Source organism: Globicephala melas, chromosome 16 (assembly GCF_963455315.2).
Source record: "Globicephala melas chromosome 16, mGloMel1.2, whole genome shotgun sequence".
Taxonomy (NCBI): domain Eukaryota; kingdom Metazoa; phylum Chordata; class Mammalia; order Artiodactyla; family Delphinidae; genus Globicephala; species Globicephala melas.
Window position 1 is genome coordinate 74,052,381 of NC_083329.1, and position 24,905 is coordinate 74,077,285.

Consider the following 24,905-nt stretch of genomic DNA (forward strand, 5'->3'; position numbering starts at 1 on the left):
CTGAAGGACCCCTTCTGTCCCAGCTGATCTTCTGTCAGTGAGGGGGCTTCCCCAGATGTGGGAACCTCTCCTCTCCTTCAGCTCCCCCAAGGGGCGCAGGTCCCGTCCCGCATCCTCTCCTCTTCCTTTTTTCCTTATTCTTTCTTTTGTCCTACCCGGTCACGTGGGGATATTTCTTGCCCTTTTAGGTGTCCGACGTCCTCTGCTAGTGTTCAGCAGGCGCTCTGTGGGAACTGTTCCATGTGTTCCTGAGGCGTTTGTGGGGGGGGGGGGAGGAGCTCCACGTCCTCCTCCGCCGCCGCCATCTTGTCCCCCCTTTCACATTCTTTTCTTCAATAACACTCTTCTATAGGTGTTGTAGAATACAGGTTCCACTTTTATAAACATATTCACTCCATGACACAGTGCTGTGTGTGAATTACAAGTTTAAGGTATACAGCGTAGTAACTTGCCTTACCTATATTGAGAAATGATTCCCACAGTAAATTCAGTTAATATCCATTATCTCATGGATACAGAAAAAAGAAGAAACGTATTTTCCTTGTGATAAGGATTCTTAGGATCTGCTCTGAATAACTTTCAACTATACCATACAGCAGAGTTAACTATAGCCATTGTGTTTTACATTATATACCCAGGACTTATTTATCTTGGAACTGAACCTTTATACATTTTGACCACTTTCATCCAACTGCCCACCCCCACCTACCACCTCTGGTAACCACAAAGCTCAGCTCTTTTTCTATGAGTTTGGTTTTACTGTTTGTTTGCTTGTTAGATTACACGTATAAGTGAGATCCTACAGTATTTGTCTGTCTCTGTCTGACTTATTTCACTTAGAATAAATCATCAGGGTCTTTACATGTTGTCACAGATGGCAGGATTTCCTTCTTTTACGGCTGACTCTTTCACTGCATATAAATACAATCTTTTCCCTTCATCTATCAGTGGGTACTTTTTTTTTAACATTTTTATTGGAGTATAATTGCTCTATAATTGTGTGTTAGTTTCTGCTTTATAACAAAGTGAATCAGCTATACATATACATATATCCCCATATCTCCTCCCTCTTGCAGTGGACGCTTTCATTGTTTCCATGTCTTAGTTAATGTAGATAATGCTGCTGGGAACATGGGGGTGCAGCTATCTCTTTGACATAGTGTTTTTGTTTCCTTCATATATATTCCCACTAGTGGAATTACCAAGTCAAATGGTAGTTCTAATTTTTTGAGGGAACTCCACACTGTCTTCCATAGTGGCTGTTCCAAGTTACAGTTACAGTCCCACCAACAGTGCACAATAGTTCCCTTTTCTCCATATCCTTGCCAGCATTCATTTCTTAATAGGTATTCTAACAGGTGTGAAAGAATTTCAATCTAAAGTGGAACCAGGGACTTCCCTCGTGGTGCAGTTGTTGAGAATCCATCTGCCAGTGCAGGGGACACGGGTTCGTGCCCTGGTCTGGGAAGATCCCACATGCCACGGAGCAACTAAGCCCGTGCGCCACAACTGCTGGGCCCACGTGCCACAACTACTGAAGCCCACGTTCCTAGAGCCCATGCTCTGCAACAAGAGAAGTCACCACAATGAAGAGTAGCTCCTCTCGCTGCAACAAGAGAAAGCCCAGGCGCAGCAACAAAAGACCCAATGCAGCCAAAAATAAATAAATAAATTTATTAAAAAAAAAATAAAGTGGAACCAAAGGATATAAAATGGAAAATCTTATACATGTGCCCTCAGAAAAACAAAAGTTATGGACTGATTTCCTGTATGTGCCTGATTTACAGAAAACTGTTAATATTTGAATTTTCTTAAATAATAGGGAGTTGGTCAGGGGAAATCAACCTTGGGAAGTTTTGCTTATGGTTTCCAGAGTCATGAACAAGAAATGACCCAGGTCGATTGGTCCCAAAAAAATAAGCTGAATTGAGCTTTGTTTGTATGACTAGACTGGTTTTGTCTGTACAGGGAATTTTCAAAGCTGACCTCTGGGGGGGGGTGGGTGTGTGTGTGTGTGTGTGTGTGTGTGTGTGTGTGGTACGCGGGCCTCTCACCATTGTGGCCTCTCCCGTTGCGGAGCACAGGCTCCGGACCCGCACGCTCAGTGGCCATGGCCCAAGGGCCCAGCCTCTCCGCGGCATGTGGGATCCTCCCGGACTGGGGCACGAACCCACGTCCCCTGCATCGGCAGGCGGACCCCCAACCACCGCGCCACCAGGAAAGCCCAGTGTGTTTTGTTTTTTTAACAGACTCTAGATGAACTCTCTTTACATTCCCTGCTCATAAATACAGCCTACCCCAGACCCTCAGTGGACTCACTTGTAGCTTGCTTCAGTTTGCATGTCCTGATTTGTATTTCTCTGCTATTCCTGAATAGTCATTTTTTTGACAATTTGAGCTTGCCTCATTTTCCTTTTTTATTTAGGTCGATACAGGCTAGAGATATTATGGTTTTGATTTGCATTTCTCTAATTATTGAGAACCTTTTTGTGTACCTGTTGTCCATTTGAATGTCATTTTTGGAAAAACATCTGTTCAGATCCTTTGCCCATTGTTTAATTGGATGATGATAATAATTTGACATTGAGTTACATGAGTTCTTTTCATCTTTTGTATGTTAACCCTTTTCAGATATATGGGTTACAAAAATTTTTTTTCCCATTCAATAGGTTGCCATTTCATTTTGTTTCATTTTGTTTGCTCTGCAGAGCTTTTTACTTTGATGTAATCATGTTTATTTTGTTTCTTGTGCTTTAGGTGTTAACATGCAAAAAAAATCATTGCCAAGCCCCATGTCAAGGAGTTATTTTCCTATGTTTTCCAAGTCTTATATTTAGTGTTTAATCCATTTTGAGTTAAGTTTTGTGAGTTGTGTAAGATAGGGATCTATTATAATTCTTTTACCTGTGAATATCCAATTTTCCCAGCACTGTTTATTGAAGAAATTGTCTTTTCTTCATTGAGTATTCTTGGCTCCCTTGTCAAATATTAGTTGACCATATATGCATGGGTTTGTTTCTGGGCTCTCAATTCTTTTCCATTGGTTTATGTGTCTGTTTTATGCCAGTACCATACTGTTTTGAACACCTTAGCTTTACAATATAGCTTGAAATCAGAAAGAATGAACCTCTGCTTTGTTCTTTCTCAGGGTGCTTTGGCTATGCAGGGTCTTTGGCTGTTCCACATAAATTTTAGGATTTTTTTTTCTTCTATAAAAGAAAATACCATTGGAATCTTGACAGGGATTGCACTAAATCTGTAGATGACTTTGGTTGGTATGGACATTTTAATACTACTAATTCTCCCAACCCATGAGCACAGGATACCTTTCCATTTATTTGTGTTTATCTTCAGGTTCTTTCATCTGTGTCTTGTAGTTTTCAGTGTAGAGATCTTTAACCACCTTGGTTAATTTTTATTCCTGGGTATTTTACTGTTTTTGATGCTATTGTGAATGGAAGAGTTTTCTTTATTTCTTTTTCAAAAATTCATTGTTAGTGTATAGAAATGCTGATATTTTAATATTATTTTTGTATCCTGTAATTTTCCTGAATTTGTTGCTTAGAAAGAACAGGGTGGGGTTTTGTGTGTGTGTGTGTGTGTGTGTGTGGAGTCTTTAGGATTTTCTCTATATAAAATCAATGCCATCTGCAAATAGAGACAATTTTACTTAATCTTTTCCAATTCTGATGCCTATTTTTCTTGCATGAATGCTCTGGCTGGGACTTGCACTATTGTGTTGAATAGGAGTGATAAGGGTGGGCATCCTTGTCCAGATCTTAGTGGGAAAAGCTTTCAGCCTTTCACCACTGAGTATGATGATGTGGGCTTGTCATATATAGCCTTTATTATGTTGAGGTATATTCTTTCTAGACCTAATTTGTTATGAGTTATTATCCTGAACAGATGTTGAATTTTGTCAAATGCTTTTTCTGTATCTATCGAATGATCATATGATTTTTTTCTTTCATTCTATTAGAATGATGTATCACGTTTATTGATTTGTGTATGTTGAAGCAATCTTGCATCCTAGGGATAAATCCCTCTTGAATCATGGTGAATGATCCTTTTAATGTGCTGCGGAATTTGATTTGCTAATATTTTACTGAGAATTTTTCCATCTATATTCTCAGGGATATTACCTTAATTTTTATTTTATATTGGAGTATAGTTGATTAACAATGTGTTAGTTTCAGGTGTACAGCAAAGTGATTCACTTACACATATATCTATTCTTTTTCAAATTCTTTTCCCATTCAGGTTATTACAGAATACTGAGCAGAGTTCCCTGTGCTATACAGTAGGTCCTTGTTGGTTATCTGTTTTAAATACAGCAGTGTGTACATGTCAATCCCAAACTCCCTGTCTGTCCTTCCCCACACCCCCATCCTTCCCCCCTGGTAAGCATGAGTTAATTCTGAGTCTGTGAGTCTGTTTCTGTTTTGTAAGTAAGTTCACTAGTATCATTTGTTTTTTAGATTCCACATATAAGCACTATCATATTTGTCTTTCTCTGTGTGACTGACTTCACTTAGTATGATAATCTCCAGGTCCATGCATGTTGCTACAAATGACTATACTACCCAAGGCAATCATTAAGGATATTGACCCATAGTTTTCTTTTCCTCTGGTGTCCTTTCCTGGCTTTGGTATTAGAGTAATGCTGGCCTCATAAAATGAGTTTCAGAGTTTCACACCTCTTTGATTTTCTTTTTAAGAATTTGAGGATTGATTAATTCTTCTTTAAATGTTTGGTGAAATTCACCTGTGAAGCCATCTGGTCCTGGGGTATTCGATGTTGAGAGATTTTTTTTTTATCACTGGTCCACTCTCATTATTTGTTATTGATATGCTCAGATTTTCTATTTCTCCCCGATTCAGTCTGTAGGTTGTACGTTTCTAAGGATTTTTCCATTTCTTCTAGGTCATCCAGTTTGTTGGTGTATACTTTTTCATATAGCTTATGATCCTTTGTTTTTCTGTAGCATCAGTTGTAATGGCTCCTCTTTCATTTATAAAGTTGTTGATTTGGGTCCTCTTTCTTTTTTTATTGGTTAGTCTACCTAAAGGTTTGTCAATTTAGTTCATCTTTTCAATGAACCAACTCTGTTTTATTAATTTTTTATGTTGTTTTCCTCTTCTCTCTTTTATTTATTTGTGCTCTAATCTTTATTATTTCCTTCCTTCTACTTTGGGCTCAGTTTGTTCTTTTTCTACTACTTTGAGGCATAGAGTGAGGAATCTTTCTTGTTTTGTTACCAAACCAAGTTTGTTTGCCTGACGTGCAACAAGCTGACATGCTGAGGCACTGAGGTTTGCGGCAAAGAAAGGGGGGAGATGGGAGAACAAGTCTCAAATCTGCCTCCCTAATGGTGGGGGGCTTGGAATATTTATGGCATAAAGAAGCAGGGTGGTCTTAGGTGTGGGGAAAGATGATTGGAGGTAGGGAAGAGGTGAGGCAATCTGTGTTCTGTGCAGGCGTATCTGAATTACGTTTTTCTTCATGGGATATAAGTTCAAAAATGGAGGCGTGCTACTGGGCATGTACCCTGAGAAAACCATAATTCAAAAAGAGTCATGTACCACAGTGTTCATTGCAGCTCTATTTACAATAGCCAGGACATGGAAGCAATCTAAATGTCCATCGACAGATGAATGGATAAAGATGTGGCACATATATACAATGGAATATTACTCAGCCATAAAAAGAAATGAAATTGAGTTATTTGTAGCGAGGTGGATGGACCTAGACTGTCATACAGAGTGAAGTAAGTCAGAAAGAGGAAAGCAACATATGCTAACACACATATATGGAATCTGAAAAAAAAAATGGTTCTGAAGAACCTAGGGGCAGGACAGGAATAAAGATGCAGACATAGAGAATGGACTTGAGGACACGGGGAGGGGGAAGGGTAAGCTGGGATGAAGTGAGAGAGTGGCATGGACATATATACTCTACCAAGTGTAAAATAGGTAGCTAGTGGGAAGCATCCGCATAGCACAGGGAGATCAGCTCGGTGCTTTGTGTCCACCTAGAGGGGTGGGATAGGGAGGGTGGGAGGGAGATGCAAGAGGGAGGAGATATGGGGATGTATGTATATTATAGCTGACTTACTTTGTTATACAACAGAAACTAACACCACTGTAAAGCAATTCTACTCCAATAAAGATGTTAAAAACAAAAGAAAGATATGTAATCAGGAAAAAACAAATGGAGGTGTGTAGCGTGATATGAGGGTTTAGTTTTGGGCACTCTGACATCAAAAAGCCATTCATCAAACACTTGCATAGGCCCAGTTTTAGGATTAGTGGTCCCAACCAGTCTTAATTGGCTCAGCTTGAACTAGACTCAGCTGACTGCAAGTTCCTGGAAAACAACTCAGGCAACCATTTTATTGTTTAAGCTACATGAAGCTTGAAGAGCATGTAATTTGCAATAAAATAATAAGGCAAGTTTGCTCAGTGAAGGCAGGCTACAAGCAGAGGGGTTTTTATAAATTTATTTATTTATTTATTTTTGGCTGTGTTGGGTCTTCGTTTCTGTGTGAGGGCTTTCTCCAGTTGCGGAGAGCGGGGGCCATTCTTCATCGCCATGCGTAGGCCTCTTACTGTCGTGGCCTCTCTTGTTGCAGACCACAGGCTCCAGACACGCAGGCTCAGTAGTTGTGGCTCACGGGCTTAGCCGCTCCGTGGCATGTGGGATCTTCCCAGACCAGGGCTCAAACCCGTGCCCCCTGCATTAGCAGGCGGATTCTCCACCACTGCGCCACCAGGGAAGCCCCAGAGGGGTTTTTAGCAAGCTGTAATATAAACTCAATTTCTGTAAATCACCAGTTTCTACTAACCCTATGGGGCATGGTTTTAAGATTTTTTTTTTTTTAACCCTGTGGGGCATGGTTTCAGTCTCTTCCTTTTTTTTTAATTTTATTTATTTATTTATTTATTTATTTATTTATTTATTTATGGCTGTGTATGGCTCTTTGTTTCTGTGTGAGGGCTTTCTCTAGTTGCAGCAAGTGGGGGCCTCTCTTCATCGCGGTGCGCAGGCCTCTCACTATCACGGCCTCTCTTGTGGAGCACAGACTCGACGCGCAGGCTTAGTAATTGTGGCTCACAGGGCTAGTTGCTCCGCGGCACGTGGGATCTTCCCAGACCAGGGCTCGAACCCGTGTCCCCTGCATTGGCAGGCAGATTCTCAACCACTGCGCCACCAGGGAAGCCCGGTTTCAGTTTCTTAACACACTGTTTGACCAGGGGATTTTTGCAGAAACTAATGCCTGTGGCTGGCAATTTGTTATGTAAGTGAATATTGAAACACCCATGTTTGAGTAAATATCAACTTTTTTTGCACTTAATGTATTTATTTGAAACTTTGTACATGTCTTACTAAAGCATTCTAATATTTCGTTGGAGTGTGATAGGCAGTATAGCAGGCACCTCTGTGCAGGGGAACAGAACATCCATTATAAATATGCTCTGTTTCACTGTCGTTTCCCCTGGAAGAGCAGACTCTACACTTTATGGCAGCATTTTTTTAGTCCTGTGGGTATTATTTCCTCTAGAATATGTTCTTTTATTTTACCTGATAGTCGACAAGGTGGATCGACTTGTGGGGGGCTCTTTTAGAAACGCCACAAGAAGGACCAGGTGCGGGACTACCACTACATTCACCAGAATGGTCAGTTATCCATTCTCTAGCTACTGCTAAAATTGCTTGTGAGTCATTTTATTCTGTGCATTAAGGCCACAATAAATTTTATTTATTTAGGCTGTGCTGGGTCTTAGTTGCAGCCTGCAGGATCTGTTTTAGTGTGGCATGAGGAGTCTTAGTTGCGGCATGCAGGATTCTTAGTTGCAGCATGTGGGCTCTTAGTTGTGACATGCAGAATCTTAGTTGTGGCATGCATGCGGGATCTCGTTCCCCAACCAGGGATCGAACCCGGGCCCCCTGCATTACTCAAATAGAAACCCATTTTCTTATACCATTTTCGAGTTTTCTGGAAGATAATGAAGTGTGCCAGTTATTGATCGGATCAATCAACTCCTTTCATATATTTATTATACTCTAATACATAAGTGGGCTTAGTTGTCTGATGGCCAATCCTTCTGTCTTCCTTTCTTGTAGATGCTGTGGAGGCGTCATGAATAGTTGTCACCATGCGGACTAGCCTCTTGTCTTTCCATATAAGAAGAATCACTTCTCCCTTCCGTAAGAATGTCATTTCCCTCCCCCCACATAGATTTTTAGATTTCTCCTTTAATTGGTTTGGTAGACGATGATTCTCTCTTATATTCCCACAAATTCTGGTTTTATTTTTCAACAATATTTCAGATGTGGACACACCATTGTAATAATTGTCTTGGTAAATATGGTGCCATGAACCAAGATAAGGTTGTAGGACTGATAATATTGTTTCTTGCAGTTTCTTTCCTTCCCTGTGTAAATCTCAAGGTTGCATATATATCCAGTTTCCCTTTAGCTAACCATCCTGACTAAAATTCCATATTTTGTGAGTTTTTCCAGATTATACGTTTTGAATCTGAGTCATCCTCTCCACTTTATCATTGCCTCATCAAGTGATAACTCTTGTTTGGGTATATAGATTGATTGAAATTCTGGTAGAAAATAATCCAAAAGAGGTTTAACTTTTGAAATTCTGTCTGCAGGAAGTGGAGTTTCCAAGTTATCGTTAAAGTGAAGAAATGTCCTTATTTGTTTGAACCTTCTTCTCGTCATAATCTTTGGAAAGATAGGTGTTTCAAGTAAGGGATCAGTCGACCAATATCCTTTCCAGTGTGACTTTCTTATTTGTGCCATCAAAATTATTAATCCAAGAAACTTCTTCATGTCACTGTTGGTTACAGCAGTCCGTTTTAAAACCTTATCATACTTTTTATATGATTTTTCATTTTGTTGGTGATACAAGTTTGAGAAGTGACCAACTCGAACAAGTTACTAAAAATTAATTCTGTTATTTCACTAACACTTTGCTGGTTATTATATTCAGCAGTTACACCTGACACACCTGTAAAGTCTTCTAATTTTCCTGAAATGTTGTCTTCAATCCACTCTTCTGTAGAAGCAAAGGAGCATTCTCCAGCACTGTAAGTTTCATTTTCACTTTCTATATCAGAATCAGTCACTAAGATTTTTTGTCTTTTTTTGGTCTAATATTCACATCATCTGAATCAGAACTATATTCTGAAGAACTATCATTTTCTGATACACTAGTATATATGCCTCTCGGACAGTCAGAGAAAGTATCTGCATAAAATTCACTGAAAAATTCTTCTTCACTCAAAATTTTGCAATGCGTCATTTTTGAAAACTTTATGGTAATAAACTATGCACAAGGTTGGAACAAAAACCTAACGGAGCAAAATGTGAATGATAACGGCAGTCATAAGTTGTATAATGAACCCTTGATCAATTCTAAGCTCTAACAACTTCGCATGGTGATGTAAATTGTGTCACTCTCTAAAAACATATCGATATGTCTCTGGTCAGTAACGTTTGGGTAACAAAATTAATACATCTCCGGTCAATAATGTGTTAATGTAGGCATTTATTGTTATGAACTTTCCTCTCAGAACTGCTTTTGCTGTATCCCATAAGTTTTGGTATGTTGTCTTTCCATTTTTGTTTGTCTCAAGATACTTTTTTATTCCCCTTTTAATTGCTTTAAGACATTGGTTGTTCAGGGTGTGTTGTTATTTTCTGTGTATTCATGAATTTTCCAGTTATCCTCCTGTTGATTTTTAGTTCCTTGTAATTGTGGTCCGAGGAGATACTTGGTATGATTTCAATCTTCTTGAATTTGCTAAGATTTGTTTTGTGGCCTAAGATATGGTCTGTCCTAGAAAATGTTCCATGTGTACTTGATGAGAATGCATATTCTGCTGTTGTCGGATAGAATGTTCTGTATATGTCTATCAGGTCTATTTGGTATGTAGTTCTGTTTAAAACCGCTGGATGCTTATTGATTCTCTGGATGATCTATCCTTTTTGAAAGTGCAGTATTAAAATCCCCCACTCTTACTGTATTGCTGTTTATTTCTCCTTTTAGCCCATGTAGTTTTACTTTATATGTTGATATTTAGTTGCTTCAATGTTGGTGCATAAATATATACAAACATTATATACCTTTTTAATGGAATGATCCCTTTACATGTGTGTGTGTGTATAAAACTTTTCTCTTTCTCCCAGTGTCAGTTTAAAGTCTGTTTTGTCTGATATAAGTATAGTTACCACTGTTATTTTTGGTTACCATTTGCAGGAAATATTTTTTTCCATTCCCTCACTTTTAGTCTATGTATGTCTTTGAGGCTAAAGTGAGTCTCTTGTAGGAAGCATGTCATTGGATCTTATTGTTTTATCTAATTAGCCATCTTTGTCTTTTGATTGGAGACTTTAATCTACTTATGTTTAAAGCAGTTATTGATAGGTAAGAACTTACTATTGCCATTTTGTTAATTGTTTTCTGATTGTTTTGTAGACCCATTGTTCCTTCTTATCCTGCTGTGTTTGTGTTTGATGTCTTTTGGAATTAGTATACTTTGACTTCATTATCTTGTTTTTTGTGTGTATGAATACTACAGGTTTTTTCCTTGTGGTTACCATGAGGCTTACATAAAATATCTTAAAATTATAACACCGTGTTTTAAACTGATAACAAGACTTCAATAGCATTCCTAAGCTTTACACTTTTACTTCTCCTCCCCCTCACATTTTAGGTTATTGATGTTACAGTTTACATATTTTTCATATTGCGTATATAATAGATGTTTTTACTTATGCTAATTTTTACTGTTTTTTTTAAGTTTTAAACTGGAGTTAGGGAACTATGTACCACCATTACTGTATTACAAAATCTAACTTTGACTATATATTTACCATTACCAGTGAGTTTTGTCCTACCTTCTTATGTTTTTATGATTATATAATTAGTGTCCTTTTCTTCCAGAGAGCTTCTTTAGCATTTCTTATAGGCAGATCTAACGGTGATGAGCTCTCTCAGCTTTTATTTGTTCAGGAAGGTCTTTATCTCTCCTTCATTTCTGAATGAAGGACACCTTGGCTGGATATAGAATCCTTGGTTGACAGGGGTTTTTTTTCCTTTAGCATTTTTAAATTTATCATTCCTTTTTCTCCTGGCCTGGAAAGTTTCTGTTGAGAAATCCACCATGTCTTATGGAGGTTCCCTAGCATGTAACTTGTCTCCATTCTCTTCCTGCTTTGCAAATTCTTTGTCTTTGATTGTTGACAATTTAATTATAATGTGTCTCAGTGTAGCCCTATTCAGATTTAACATATTTGGGGTCCTTTCGGTCTCATGGATCTGGGTGGCCATTTCTGTTAGTTTGGGAAGTCTGACATTACTGCTTTAAATATGCCATCTGTCCTTTTTTTCCTTCTGGAATTCCTATAATGAGGATATTGTTGCTTTTGATGGTGCCCCACACATTGTGTAGTCTTTCTTCACTCTTTTGCAATCTTGATTCTTTTTGTTCCTCTGACTGGATAACTTCTAGGTCTCTGATCCTTTCTTCTGCATGGTTGAGCCTGCTGTTGAGACACTACAGAATTCTTCAGTGCAGTTTCTTTTTTTTCCAGCTCTCAATTTTTTTTGATTCCTTTGTTGAACTTCTCATTTTGTTCATGCATTGTTTTCCTAATATCCTTTAAGTATCTCTGTTCTTGTAGTTTATTAATCTTATTTAAGAGGATTATTCTGAATTCTTTGTCTGACTGTTCCTAGATCTCCATTTCTTTAGGGTGTTACTGGAGCTTTATTAGTTTCCTTTCATGGTGTCATGTTTACTTGATTTTTCATGATCCTTGAATCCATATGTTGGTTTCTACATTTGAGCAAACGGTCTCCTCTTCCAGACTTCACAGGTTAACTTTGGTAAAGTCAGTTCTAGTTCTTCACCAGTCAGCTCAGTTTCGGTTTCTGGACATGTCAACTGGTAGCATACTTTGGGCAATTGGGGCTTGCTCTCCATCTCTTTTGGGGCAAGGCCTCTGCCCAAGCTCTGAGGTCAGGAGGGGCTGCCTCTGGCTGAAAACATTTGAATAGCAATTGCTGACTTGGTTTCCTGCTCAAGTGAGGCCATAGGATGGGCTCTGCTATTGCCTGGGTTCTCTGGTCAGGCTTCCTGGACAGTCAGGACTGGGTATCAGTACTATACTCAGCAGTTAGATGGAGCTATGAATGAGCTTCTCTTCCCTGGTGGGGTGAAGAACAGGTCCCAGGGCCAGCACAGCTCATTGTTTGGGAACCCAAATAAGGCAAGACTGTACGTCAAATTCCCTGGCTACATGGGGCCACCAGATTTGCCCTGCAGATGAGGAAAGCCAAGGGCTTTGCTCTCTGTTCAAGTGCCATTGTAAGCAGGGGTGTTGGATGGGCTAGGCAGCTCCTCTTGTGCTCTGGTTAGGCTCCCTAATTGGATGGACTGAAGGCTCTATTCAGCAATGGAAGGGGCTACAAATTAGTTTCCCTATTAGGGTGGGCCCCTGTACAGGCCCTAAGCATGGCAAGTCTCTTGTTTGAGGATCAAATTAGGCAGAAATATGTACCAAGTTCCGTGACCGGACAGACCACTGTCCTAGCTCTGTCAAATGGGTAGGGCCACTGGATGGGCTCTCTACTCACGTGCTGCTGTCATCAGAGTTGCAGGATGGGCTACACAGATTCCCAGGAGATCTGGCTGGGTTTCTTGGTCAAGCCAGGCTGGAAGCTGTATTCACTTTGGGTGTGGCTATAAACGAGCATCCTTGCCCAGTTGGGGCTGCAGATCAGCCCCCAAGACTGGCAGGGCTCTTTGTTTGGGGATCAGGTTAGACAGAACTGTGCACTAAGCTCCCTGGACAAATGGGGCCACTGTCTCTGTTCTGCAGACGCAGAGCTGCTGGCCAAACTCTCTGCTCAAGTGCCACTGCAATCAGGGCTGCAGGGTGAGCTACTGAGATTCCCAGGAGTTCTGGTTAGGTTTCCTGATTGGTAGTGTTGGAGGTTGTATTCAGCAATGGGTAGAGCTATGGAGTAGCTTCCCTGCCCAGGCAGGACCACAGAACTGGATTGAGGTAAGACCACAAAAAAAATAGCCTTGCAAGGCTTGGTGGAGCTGTTCCCCCCACTCCAGCCAGGCAGGGGAGCTAATACATAGCCCCACCCTACCAGGAAGCCTGACCCGAGCGCCTGGAAAGCTGCTTAACCCAACAGCACTTCAGAGAGCATGGCCAGCAGCACTGCACATCTGCAGAACCAGGACACTGGGCCATGTCTGGCCAAGGAACTTGGGGCACAGTTCTCCCTGATTAACTCCCCAAACAAGAGTCTTGCCAGCCTTGGGGGCTGTTCTGTGGCCCTGCCTGGGCAGGGAAGCTACTCTGAGTTCTGCCCACTGCTGAGTACAGCCTCCGACTATCCTCACTGCAGAACAGTTAAAGAGCTGAATGACATCCTCATGAATCCAGATCTGTTCACTCTCTGCTCTACCACCCTCAGTCTTCACCTACTGCTCAGAGATGCAGGATATAACTAAGGGTCATGTCCAGACATGAAAAATTTCAGCTGCACAAGAAAGAAGCCTTTCCAGAAGTTTTCAGAACACCTCTGCAAACAGCTCTGGCCAGAATGAGGACATGTGCCAATCCCAAACAAATCCCCGAGGAGAAACTTTTCCATGACTGGCTTAATCTAACCAAGGTTTACTCTGAGCATTCTAAGACTAAGGTAAAAAAATACAAATCAAGGCTATGCTACCAAGGGAAAAAAATGAGTATAGGAAATGAAGAGTTTGTAAGAATCTTTCAATTGTTTGAAAGCTAATTCAAGAAATAACAGCTAATGCATGCATAACTCATAGTTCATAAATTATTCTGAGCACCGCTATGAAGTAGGCACTACTAATGTCCCCATTTTATAGATGAGGGTCTGAGTACAGATAGTTAATTTGTCACAAATCTTTTAAGAGCCAAAGCCAGAGAGCATATAAACTCAAGCAATCTGGTATCTAACTCTGTATTCTCCTGTTTATTGGGAAGAAAGGAATAGGAAAAAATATATACACAACATCATAATACAGATGTAAGTATTTCCTGTTTAGCTTGGATTATACAACTTATACCTAGATGTCTCATCTGAACATTTTAACAGGATATTTTCTTCATATAATGGAAAGCAATACTGTGTTGAATTGAAGTAGTTCAAATCTGCTTTCTTTAATTAACATGATAATGCTTAATTTGTTTAATTAGTATTTTCATGATACCCACTGGTAGATGCTGAGGCCATGAAAACTTAATAAGCACAATGTTTAAATTCTTTATTAAAGAGTTAATAGAAAACACTGGCCATATGCACTTATATATGCCAGGAAACCATAAGAGAACGTATACTAGGTAAGGTAAACTTGACAACTGTAAAATATTATTTGCCTTAAAATGTATATTAAGAGAAATTGGTTAGCATTTAACGTGAAAAATCTTTGTCACATAGCTAAGGGGACAAAATATGTTATGTAATATATTCACATACCTTTAGCACAACACACGGGGATTCTTCACATACATACTTACTGCTGTTATCCTAATGGATCATCTTATTTGTGTTGTGTGTTTTTTAAGAACTGAGAAACTATTGGAGGGATTTCAGAGAGCCAACATTTCAGACTTTCTGTTTTTTATTAAGGAACAGTTATACTAAACTATGAGTATATATATAAATATTCACAATAACTTTTGCCAAGTGAATACACCTACAATCAATATGCAGATAAAAAACCAGAACACTGTTAACACCAGAGGAGCTCCCTCAAGTCAATCCTTGCAACTTGTCACCATCCAGGAAACTACCATCCCAACTTCCAACACCACATATTAAATTTGCCTTTTTGAGTGAAATACAGTATATACTCCTCTGTGCTGTTTCTTTTGTATGCGTGCAGTTGTGGTTGGTTCATTCTCAATCCTGTAGAGTGTATCACTGAGTGAATAGAGCACATTTATATATCCATTCTAGTGTTGGTGGACATTTGTGCTGTTGTCTGTATCCGGGCTATTGAGAATAGTACTACTGTGAATACTCTTTCAGTAAAAATATTTTTATTTATCTGTTGGATATATGCCTAGAAGTACAATTACACATCCAAAATATAGGGGAATTCCCTGGCAGTCCAGTGGTTAGGACTCCATGCTTAAGATCCCGCATGCTGCGCAGCACGGCCAAAAACGACAACAAAAAACTAGCAAAACAAACAAAAAACAAAAAAAACCCCCGAAATTAACATGCATGCTCAGCTTTAGTAGAAAAAGCCTGTTTCCCAAAGTGTACAATTTAGATTTCCACCAAACTTGTATGAATCCCAGTTGCTTCATATCTTCATCAGTTTTTAAAAAATCATTTTAGCCATTCTGGTGTGTAGTGGTATTAAATTTTTGTTATAATTTACCTTTCCTTGATGGCTACTGAAGCTGATCAAGTTTTCACATGTTTACTTGCCAGTTAAATATACTCTTTGTAAATTATGTTCAATTTACGTTTTTCTGCTAACTTTTCTGACTTTTTTTGATTTATAGGAGCTCTTTACACATTTTGTGTAAGAATCCTTGGTTAGAAACATGCACTGCAGTTGTCTCCTCCCAGTATGCCACTGCCTTTTTTTTTTTTTTTTTTTTGGTGGTTCGCAGGCCTCTCACTGTTGTGGCCTCTCCCGTTGTGGAGCACAGGCTCTGGACACGCAGGCTCAGCGGCTATGGCTCACGGGCCTAGCCGCTCTGCGGCATGTGGGATCTTCCCAGACTGGGGCATGAACCCGTGTCCCCTGCATCGGCAGGCAGACTCTCAACCACTGTGCCACCAGGGAAGCCCTAAACATAACTTTTATATGCACTGAGAAAGCAGTGTGACTCGCTTTATTACAATATTTACTTTATTGCTGTGGTCCGGAACCAAGCCAATAACTCTGAGGTCTGCCTGTAACAGTCTAGTTATGTAGCAATCTGAGTCCTGCAGCTTTACTTTGCTATTTTCAGACTGTGTCAGCTATTGTTGGTCACTGCATCTGCAAATACATTTTAAATTCATAATTTCCAACAACAAAACCTGCTGTTGGATGGCAGTTAGGGTTGCATTGAATTACTCATTCAATTTAGGGAGAAATCAGTCTTCAAAGTCATCAACACTAAGTAAATCCTTTCATTTATTTTTGTTAACTGTTTTGGATTTGTTTTTGTAGGTGTTTTTTCTTCCCTTCCTTTTTTTGTTCTCTTGTGATCTGACGACTAACTTTAGTGTTGTGTTTGGATTTCTTTTTCTTTTTTGTGTGTATCTATTGTAGATTTTCAGTTGCAGTTACTATGAGGTTTTGATATAGCAGTCTATATCAAAAAAATAAGATTGTATTAAGTTGCTGATCTTTAATTTCAAATGCATTTCCAATATCCTGCACTTGTGCTCTCCTCACAATTGCTGGTTTTGATATCATATTTGTGTGCAGATAATTTACTATCTTTACTGTATGTTTGCCTTTACTGGTGAGCTCTTCCATTCATAATTTTCTTGTTTCTAGTTGTGGTCTTTTCTTTCCCACCTAGAGAAGTTCCTTTAACATTTGTTGCAAAGCTGGTCTGGTGGTGCTGAATTCTTAGCTTCTGCTTGTCAGAAAAGCTTTTGATTTCTCTGTTGAATCTGAATGAGAAGCTTGCTGTGTATTCTTGGTTGTAGGTTCTTCCCTTTCATAACTTTAAATACATTGTGCCACCCCCTTCTGGCCTGCAGAGTTTTTGCTGAGAAATCAGCTGATAACCTTATGGGAGAGTTTCCTTGTACGTTATCTGTTGCCTTTCCCTTGTTGCTTTTAATATTTTTTCTTCATCCTTGATTTTTGTCAATTTGATTACTATGTGTCTTGGCGTGTTTCTCCTTGGGTTTATCCTGCCTGGGACTCTCTGCCCTTCCTGGACTTGGGTGACTATTTTCTTTCCCATGGTAGGGAAGTTTTCAGCTATTATCTCTTCGTGTATTTTCTCAGGTCCTTTCTCTTACTCCTTCTGGGACCCCTATAATGAAAATGTTTGTGTGTTTAATGTTGTCCCCAAGGTCTCTTAGACTGTCGTCATTTCTTTTCATTCTTTTTTCTTTATTCTGTTCCATGGTAGTGATTTCCACCATTCTGTCTTCCAGCTGACTTATCCATTCTTCTGCCTCAGTTATTCTATTGATTCCTTCTAGTGTATTTTTCATTTCAGTTATTGTATTGTTCATCTGTATGTTCTTTAGTTCTTCTAGGTTTTTGTTAAACACTTCTTGTATCCTCTCCATCTATGTCTCCATTTTTTCCCCACGATCTTGGATCATCTTTACTATCATTACTCTGAATTCTTTTTCAGGTAGATTGCCTATCTCTACTTCACTTAGGTGGTGTTCTGGGGTTGTATCTTTTTCCTTCATCTGGGACGTATTCCTCCGCTGTCTCATTTTGTCTAATTTTCTGTGATTGCAGTTTCCATTCTGAAGGCTGCAGGGTTGTAGTTCCTTCTGGCTTCTGCTACCTGCCCCCTGGTGGATGAGGCTGGCTAAGAGACTTATGCAGGCTTCCTGGTGGGAAGGACTGGTACCTGCGCACTGGTGGGTGGAACTGGGTCTTGTCGTTCTGGTAGGCAGGGCCATGTTGGGGTGTTTATCAGGCAGCAGTTTATTCAGGAGGACTTTAAGCAGCCAGTCTGCTGTTAGGTGGGGCTGTGTTCCTGCCCTGTTGGTTGTTTGGTCTGAGGTGTCCCAGCACTGAGCCTGTAGGCTGTTGGGTGGCGCCAGGTCTTGGTGAGAAAATGGCAGCCTCCAAGAGGGCTTAGGCCAGTAAGTACTTGCCAGAACTGCTGCCACCAATGTCCTTGTCCCTGCAGTGAGCCACAGCCAACCTTGCCTCTGCAGGAGACCCTCCAACACGAGCAGGTAAGTCTAGCCCAGTCTCTCATGAGGTCACCACTTTTTTCCCTGGGTCCTGGTACACACAAGACCCTTGTGCGTCCTCCAAGAGTGGAGTTTCTGTTTACCCCAGTCCTGCGGAATTCCTGTGATGAAACCCCGCTGGCCTTCAAAGCCAGACTCTCTGGGGGCTCCTCCTCCTGTTGTCAGACCCCCAGGCTGGGAGCTCAGAACTTTCACTCCTGTGGGAGAACTGTGGTATAACTGTTTTCGAGTTTGACAGTCGCCCACCCGGCATATATGAGATTTTATTTTATTGTGATTGTGCTCCTCCTACTGTCTCTTGGTTGCTTCTTCTTTGTCTTTGGATGTAGGGTATCTTTTTTGGTAGGTTCTAGCATTATTTATTTATTTATTTTTTGGCAGTGGTTGTTCAGCAGTTCATTGTGATTTTGATGGTTCCGTAAGGAGTGAGTTCACTTCCTTCTACTCTGCCATCTTGTCTTCTCCCCACAAGTCATTCTTAACACCCTTTCATTTATTTTTGTCTTTGAACTTCTCTTAATTTTGTGATGCACTTTTTGGATTTCTGGAACTGTTTTAGGGCTATTGTATGTCCAGTGACTTGAACATAATTATTTCCTTTATTTTTCTGTTTCCCCTTTCCCCAATTATGCCAGGCAGGAGAATAAATCTGTTCTTTGCCACCCTATCCAGGAAGGATGCAATTCTCCTGGCATCATCTAATTTTTCTATTGGTTGTTTATACATAAAAATATAATTTTTATATAGCCAGTTTGCTAAATTCACATATTTCTAATAATTTTTCCATAGACTTTTAAATGTAAACAATGGTATTACCTGCAAATAATGAGTTTTACTTCAGTCCTCCCAGTTTTTAGGTCTTATTTTTGATTTTATTTGGCCTTACTGACCTGACCTAGCTAAAACCTTCAGTCCACTGTTAGATAGTAGTGGTGGCAGTAACAAGCATTCTTGTCTCATTATTATTTTTTTAAATTTATTTATTTTTGGCTGCATTGGGTCTTCATTGCTGCGTGCGGGCTTTCTCTAGTTGTGGCAAGTGGGGGCTACTCTTTGTTGTGATGTGCGGGCTTCTCATTGCAGTGGCTTCTCTTGTGGAGCACGGGCTCTAGGCACGCGGGCTTCAGTAGTTGTGGCACGCAGGCTTAGTTGCTCAGTGGCATGTGGCAATCTTCCTGGACCAGGGTTTGAACCCGTGCCCCCTGCACTGGCAGGCTGATTCTTAACCACTGCACCACCAGGGAGGTCCTTGTCCCCTTATTAATATCAGGAAGAAATATTCCAGTATTCGTCTACTTAATTTGATGTTTGTTGTATATTAGCTTTTTACTTGTTTTTAATGAAGTTTCCTTCTATTCCTAGTGTAGTTTTTTAATCATGAATGTGTGTAAAGTTCTATCAAATGTTTTCCACACCTACTGAGACACTAATATTGTTTAACTTATTTTTTTTTTTAATGTGGTAGGCTACAACAATTAACTTAAACTTTTAAGTATTGCTTGGATATGATTTCAAACTTACTAAAGTCACTAGTAGAAAAAACTCATTCCCATTTCCCCCTGTGCACTGCATTTCCTCCATCTGTCCCTTGAGCACATACTTGAACTCTGTGTCTACACACACACACTCATTACTCTTTTTCTAAAGCATTTGAAAATAACCTGCAGACACGAGACTTCGTTTCCCCTATGTACTTGAGTGTGTATTTTCCTGAAACAAAACACTTACTTACCTATGGACCCAAGTCTGGAAATAAACACTACCATCGAATTTACACACTCTTTATTGTCCCAACTATTCTATTTTTCCTTTTTGTTTTTATTTTAAAACATCTTCAGTCTAGTCCAACCTGGAACAGTCTCCCAGTCTTTTCCTTTTATGTCCTTGACAATTTAAATACAGGCTTTACATTCTATAATATAACCTTTCAAGGGGGTTCATCTGATATTTCCGCATTAGCATACTCTGGCTATGCTTTCTTGGTAAGAATACAGCACAAATGTGTTGGCTCTTCTCAGAGCATCTCACCAGGGAGTACGTTACGTTGACCTGTCCTACCATTGGTGAAGTGAACTTTGATCACTTATGTTGGTGTCTGCCAGGTTTATCATAAAAATCACCATTTTCACCTTGGTAGTTGATTAGTATTTTGTGGCGAAATATTTGGAGATAATGCCAATACCTGTTCTTCATTAAACTTCTACCCACAAACTCTAGCCTATGTTGGCACCTACTTACTGAATCAACCACCAGTATGATGGTTGCCAAATAGTGTTTCTTCTATTGCCATTATTCCTCCTACATTTATTAGTTGGCTTATAAAGAAAGCTTTCCCTCCTCTATGTATTTATTCACTTATTTATATCTACAAATTATTGGATTCACATTTTTAAGTCACTTATATTATGATGCTATTTTTATTTGTTTTGATCAAACTGTCTCAAATTTGGCCACTGGAACCTGTCCAAGGTGGTTCTTTTGACATGTTTCCATAATTCTTAGAACATTTTCTTATTGTCTGGTAGATATTTCTCCCCATCTCTGACTTGGAATAAGCTATCACTCCAGAGACCTCCTCCATTTTTGGTGGGAGGATAGTATTTAGTAATTAATAACCTGGTAATTGGTGTGCTCAGTGCTACTGAGCTGTCAGTAGACAGATCCATAAAATACATACAAACACACACACAATGACTACTATAATTATTTCTGTGTAGTTAAAATGAGTATCATTCCAGTCCAACACTCCAGGTGGTTTTCTACCTTCCCCCCTTTCCATTTTTACAGATACCTTTTCTAACAGCGAGGAACCTGGCTTTCATCATCTTCAGTACATTTACTTATCTGCTCAATGTTACCAGTATCTCAGCCATGCTAACCATCTCTTCCATTTGCCCCCAGCACTCTTGATGCAGGTTGGCACATCACCACAACACCTTTCTCATCCCTCACGGCAGGCCTATTCTGCCTCTTCAACGCTAGGAAGGGAAGGCAGAAGAGAAATATACAAAGTGCAAAGGGAGAAAGGAGAATGAGAGAGAGGAGTAGAAGGCCAAATGGATTGAATTTGAAATACTAAATCTATCCTTTGATTCCTCTAGTGAACATCATTTAGTCAAGATATATTGTCCTTTGATATGGCTGGAATTTTTTTAATTTTAGGATTTTGTATCTAAATTCATAAGATAGTGGTCTGTAACTTTACTTTCCTGAAATGTCTTAAAGGTTTTGGTATCAAAGTTGTACTGGCCTCATAAAGTGAATAGGAAAGTTCCTATCTTCCTATCTCTGGAAAAGTTTATAAAAGTTTGGTATTATGTCTTTTTTTAATATTTAGAACAAGTGCAGTGAAGCCATCTGTTCCTATGAGTTTTCTTTCTGGTAGATTTTTAAATATGACTCAGATTGTTTGCAGTTTGGGTAAGGTACAATCTACCTCTGGTATGACCTTGTGCTTTTATTGAGATAGCATGCTGTGTTTGCCAGGGGCCCATCCTCCTGGCAGTTCCTGAATTCTATTCATTTTTTTCTCAGTACTGAAAAAGAACATCTACTTGTGTTTTTGAGATTAGATTTTCAAGTTCCTGCCCTGTGTCAGTATTCTCAAAATTTTGAGAAACTGGCTATGTGTTTGAAGCCTCTCATGTTTCAGAATTTTTCACTCCAGCCTTGACAGGCAAAGGTCACCATTCCCTGGCTTCTGGTCTCCCTGCACCCTAACCCCCCTTGCCCCACCAAGCTATAGCCCTCTGCCTGAGCCAAGCCCAATATTCAGGTTCCTCCCTGTAGCCAGAATTGGCAAGTGCTCCCAGGAAAAACAGCTATATTTTCCCATATACTTTCTGTCATTCACTCCCTTCCTGAATATTACCATTCTAGCCCTCTTTGCTTCTGCAATAGGTTGCAAGTAAATAGATGCTTTTTGTGAACTGCTTTTCTAGTTGTTCTTAGTGAGTGCACTGGTCTGCTGCAAACTACTGTATCTCAGTAGTAAAATCTATTTGTGCTTTTTAAAGTTCCATACTTAACAATGTATATGTTTGTACATGAATGTTCTGCTTTTTAAAGAAACATGTTAAGTTGGTTGCAGTAAGTCACTTCACAGCAGGATGGCATCTGGCCAAACTGTTAAACACTGGTAAGGCAGAAACTACCTATATTTCATACCATTTCCACTACACCAGGTAGCTGCATTCAAGGAACCTACATTGCCCCTTTGATCCACCATTTCAGGACAGGCCACTCAAAATTAGTCAGCCTCACAATTAATCAGAAATCCTGCTGGCAAGCTCCTGTCCTATGTATATCACCAAGACCAGGGTATCTCTCTCTACCTGGACATCAGAAAATCTTCTTGCAGGTGGGTCCCCTTGCTAAAAATCTTCCCTTGCTTTCCATATGCCTCAGCAATAAACATGTGAGTTGCTTATAACCCCCTGGTTCCAGCTGATATCCAGTACCTTAAAGTGGAAGGAATAGCACACCCAGCAATAGGCCAAATTGTATAAATGCTATGTCTAAATGCAAACATTCTCCACATTTCCTAAATGCTAGACACTTCAGTTCAAAATTTCTGATGTATGATAAGCTTAGGTTTAACTTAAAGCTTCTACCCACTTAAATTACTATCTGATATCCACTGAAATGCTACTTCAAACATTTCACACAAGTCCAATAAAACACCAACTCATAGTAAATGCTTTCCTATAATTTGCTATATAGTTTGTGCCTTTTCTCTGGCCTGTGGATGAAGTCTTCTTTATGAATACTGATAGAGGTTTCTACCCTGTGTGATTTCTCTGATGTTTAGTGAGGTGTGGCTTTGGGCAGAAGGTTCCCTGTATTCATTCACCAATAGGTTTTCTGTACTCTGAGCTTTCTGATGCACTGTATGGTTCAAATTCCAGTAGAAAATTTTCCTATGTCCAGAATATCTTCATATTATTTTCTTCCCTCTGTAAGTTCTCTGCTGTATTACGAGAACTGACTTTAGACCAAAGATGTTCTCAAAATCTTAATAGATTTTTCTCCCTGCTTTGTGTTCTTTGTTATATAAACTCTTGACTTCACCCAGAGTGACTTCCCTCATTTATTATATTTATAGGGTTTCTTCCCAAATGTGTTCTCTGATGTACAGTAAGTTTTGACTTCACATAGAATGATTTCCTGCAAACATTACATTCATAGGGTTTCTCCCCTGTGTGTGTTCTATGATGTGCAGTGAGTTTTGACTTCACGCAGAATGACTTTCCACATTCATTACATTCATAGGGTTTCTGTCTTACATGAGTTCTCTGATGAACAATTAGGGCTGATTTCTGACGGAAGTTTTTCCCACATTCATTACATCCAAAAGGTTTCTCTCCTGTATGTCTCCTCTGATGTTCTGTGAAACCTGAGTAGTAGCAGAAAAATTTTCCACATTCAGTACATTCATAGGGCTTCTCGCCTGTATGAGTTCTCAAATGTTTAGTGAGCGTTGACTTCTCAGAGAAGGATTTCCTACATTCATTACATTCATAAGGTTTTTCTCCTGTGTGAGTTCTTTGATGTTTAATGAGGTCTGATTTTCTGAGAAAGGCCTTCCCACATTCATAGCATTCATAGGGCTTCTCCCCTGTGTGTGTTTTCTGATGTACAGTAAGGACTGACTTAAATGAGAAGGATTTTCCACATTCGTGACATTCATATGGTTTCTCCCCTGTGTGTGTTCTATGGTGTTGGGTGAGGGTTGACTTTTCACTGAAGGATTTTCCACATTCTTGACATTCATAAGGTTTCTCCCCTGTATGAATTCTCTGATGTTTAATGAGGTCTGAATTCTTGCAGAAAGTTTTCCCACATTCATGACATTCACAGGATTTTTCCCCAGTGTGGGTTCTCCGATGTCTTGTGTGGGCTGACTTCTTGTTGAAGGTTTTTCCACATTCATGACATTCATAGGGGTTTTCTCCTGTTTGTATGCTCTGTTGTATGCCAAAGACTAATTTTTCATTGAAAAAATTTCCGCATTCATTATATCCAATAATACTGTCAATTGAGTGGCTTCTCTGAATTGGAATGAGATCTGACTTCTGGCTCAAAGGGTGAACATTATGTTCAAAGAGAATGGATTCCTCAAAGAAATTTTCTCCACATTCATTAAATTCATAATGATTCTCTTTTGGATGTGTTCTCTGATGAGCAAAGAGAGATGACATATCACAGAAGGTTTTTCTGTATTCAGTGTATTCACAGGTGTTCTGTCCTGTGTAAGGATTCTTATGTATAACAAAGAGTGAATTCTCTTGGAAAGCTTTCCTACATTCACTGTATTCAAAAGGTTGCTCCAAAATTTGAATTTTTTGATGCTGAACAGAGTCTTCATTAAGACAGAGGCCATTCCCATTTTTATTATATTCATAAAGTTTCTCTTCAGAGTGAATTCCTTCATGCTTTTCATCATGGAACCATTTTCTACCTTTGTTAAACTCATCAAACTTCTTTCTTGAATAGTTTCTACTGCTATTAATTAATTCTGAAATAAAGTGACAAGAAAGATTAGTTCACAAGGATATTTGGAGGAAATAGTTAGCATTAGGTTTCGGGGAGTTGATCAGTTTAGGTCTTATCTCTTCCATGCCTAGAATATGACAAGAGTGTATATGTCCAGTCTTCTCTCTCTTTTCCATTCTACCCAGCAGCAAGAAATCAATATTCTAAGAGCCCTAACTCATAAAGGAACAGTACTTCTTTTCTAGCTCTGCTTCATGAGGAATAAAAATAAGCAACAAAAGAGCAAACTTGCCACAGATTCAGACTTACAGCTCTATTGTAGGTATGGTATGTTCCCTTTACATCAGAGTTGGTCAGCAGTGGACCTCTCCTGACCATCAAACCCTGTTTCAATCCCTTCTGGCTTTCCCCCAGATTTCACCTTCGTATCAG

General features: G+C 39.5%; 1 protein-coding gene and 1 long non-coding RNA gene across 7 annotated transcripts in view; one reads left to right on the plus strand and one right to left on the minus strand.

Moving 5' to 3' along the window:
- LOC132593624 (uncharacterized) overlaps positions 1-24,905 on the plus strand; it is a 107,646-nt gene that overhangs the window by 59,622 nt on the left and 23,119 nt on the right. For 4 of the 6 annotated variants that reach the window (XR_009559334.1, XR_009559333.1, XR_009559330.1 and 1 more), the window contains 2 exons: positions 8,126-8,209; positions 8,668-9,105. This is a non-coding gene — a long non-coding RNA (uncharacterized lncRNA). Of the gene's footprint in view, positions 1-8,125; positions 8,210-8,667; positions 10,153-24,905 lie in introns of those variants that run through there. The other 2 variants (XR_009559335.1, XR_009559332.1) reach the window with 2 other exon arrangements.
- The window catches only part of ZNF37A (zinc finger protein 37A), a 57,994-nt gene continuing 47,409 nt past the window's right edge, over positions 14,321-24,905 (minus strand). Inside the window, 2 exon segments of the mRNA XM_060286340.2 lie at positions 14,321-23,095; positions 23,098-24,495. Coding sequence (XP_060142323.2) covers positions 23,064-23,095; positions 23,098-24,495 — 1,430 coding nt within the window. The 3' untranslated portion in view covers positions 14,321-23,063.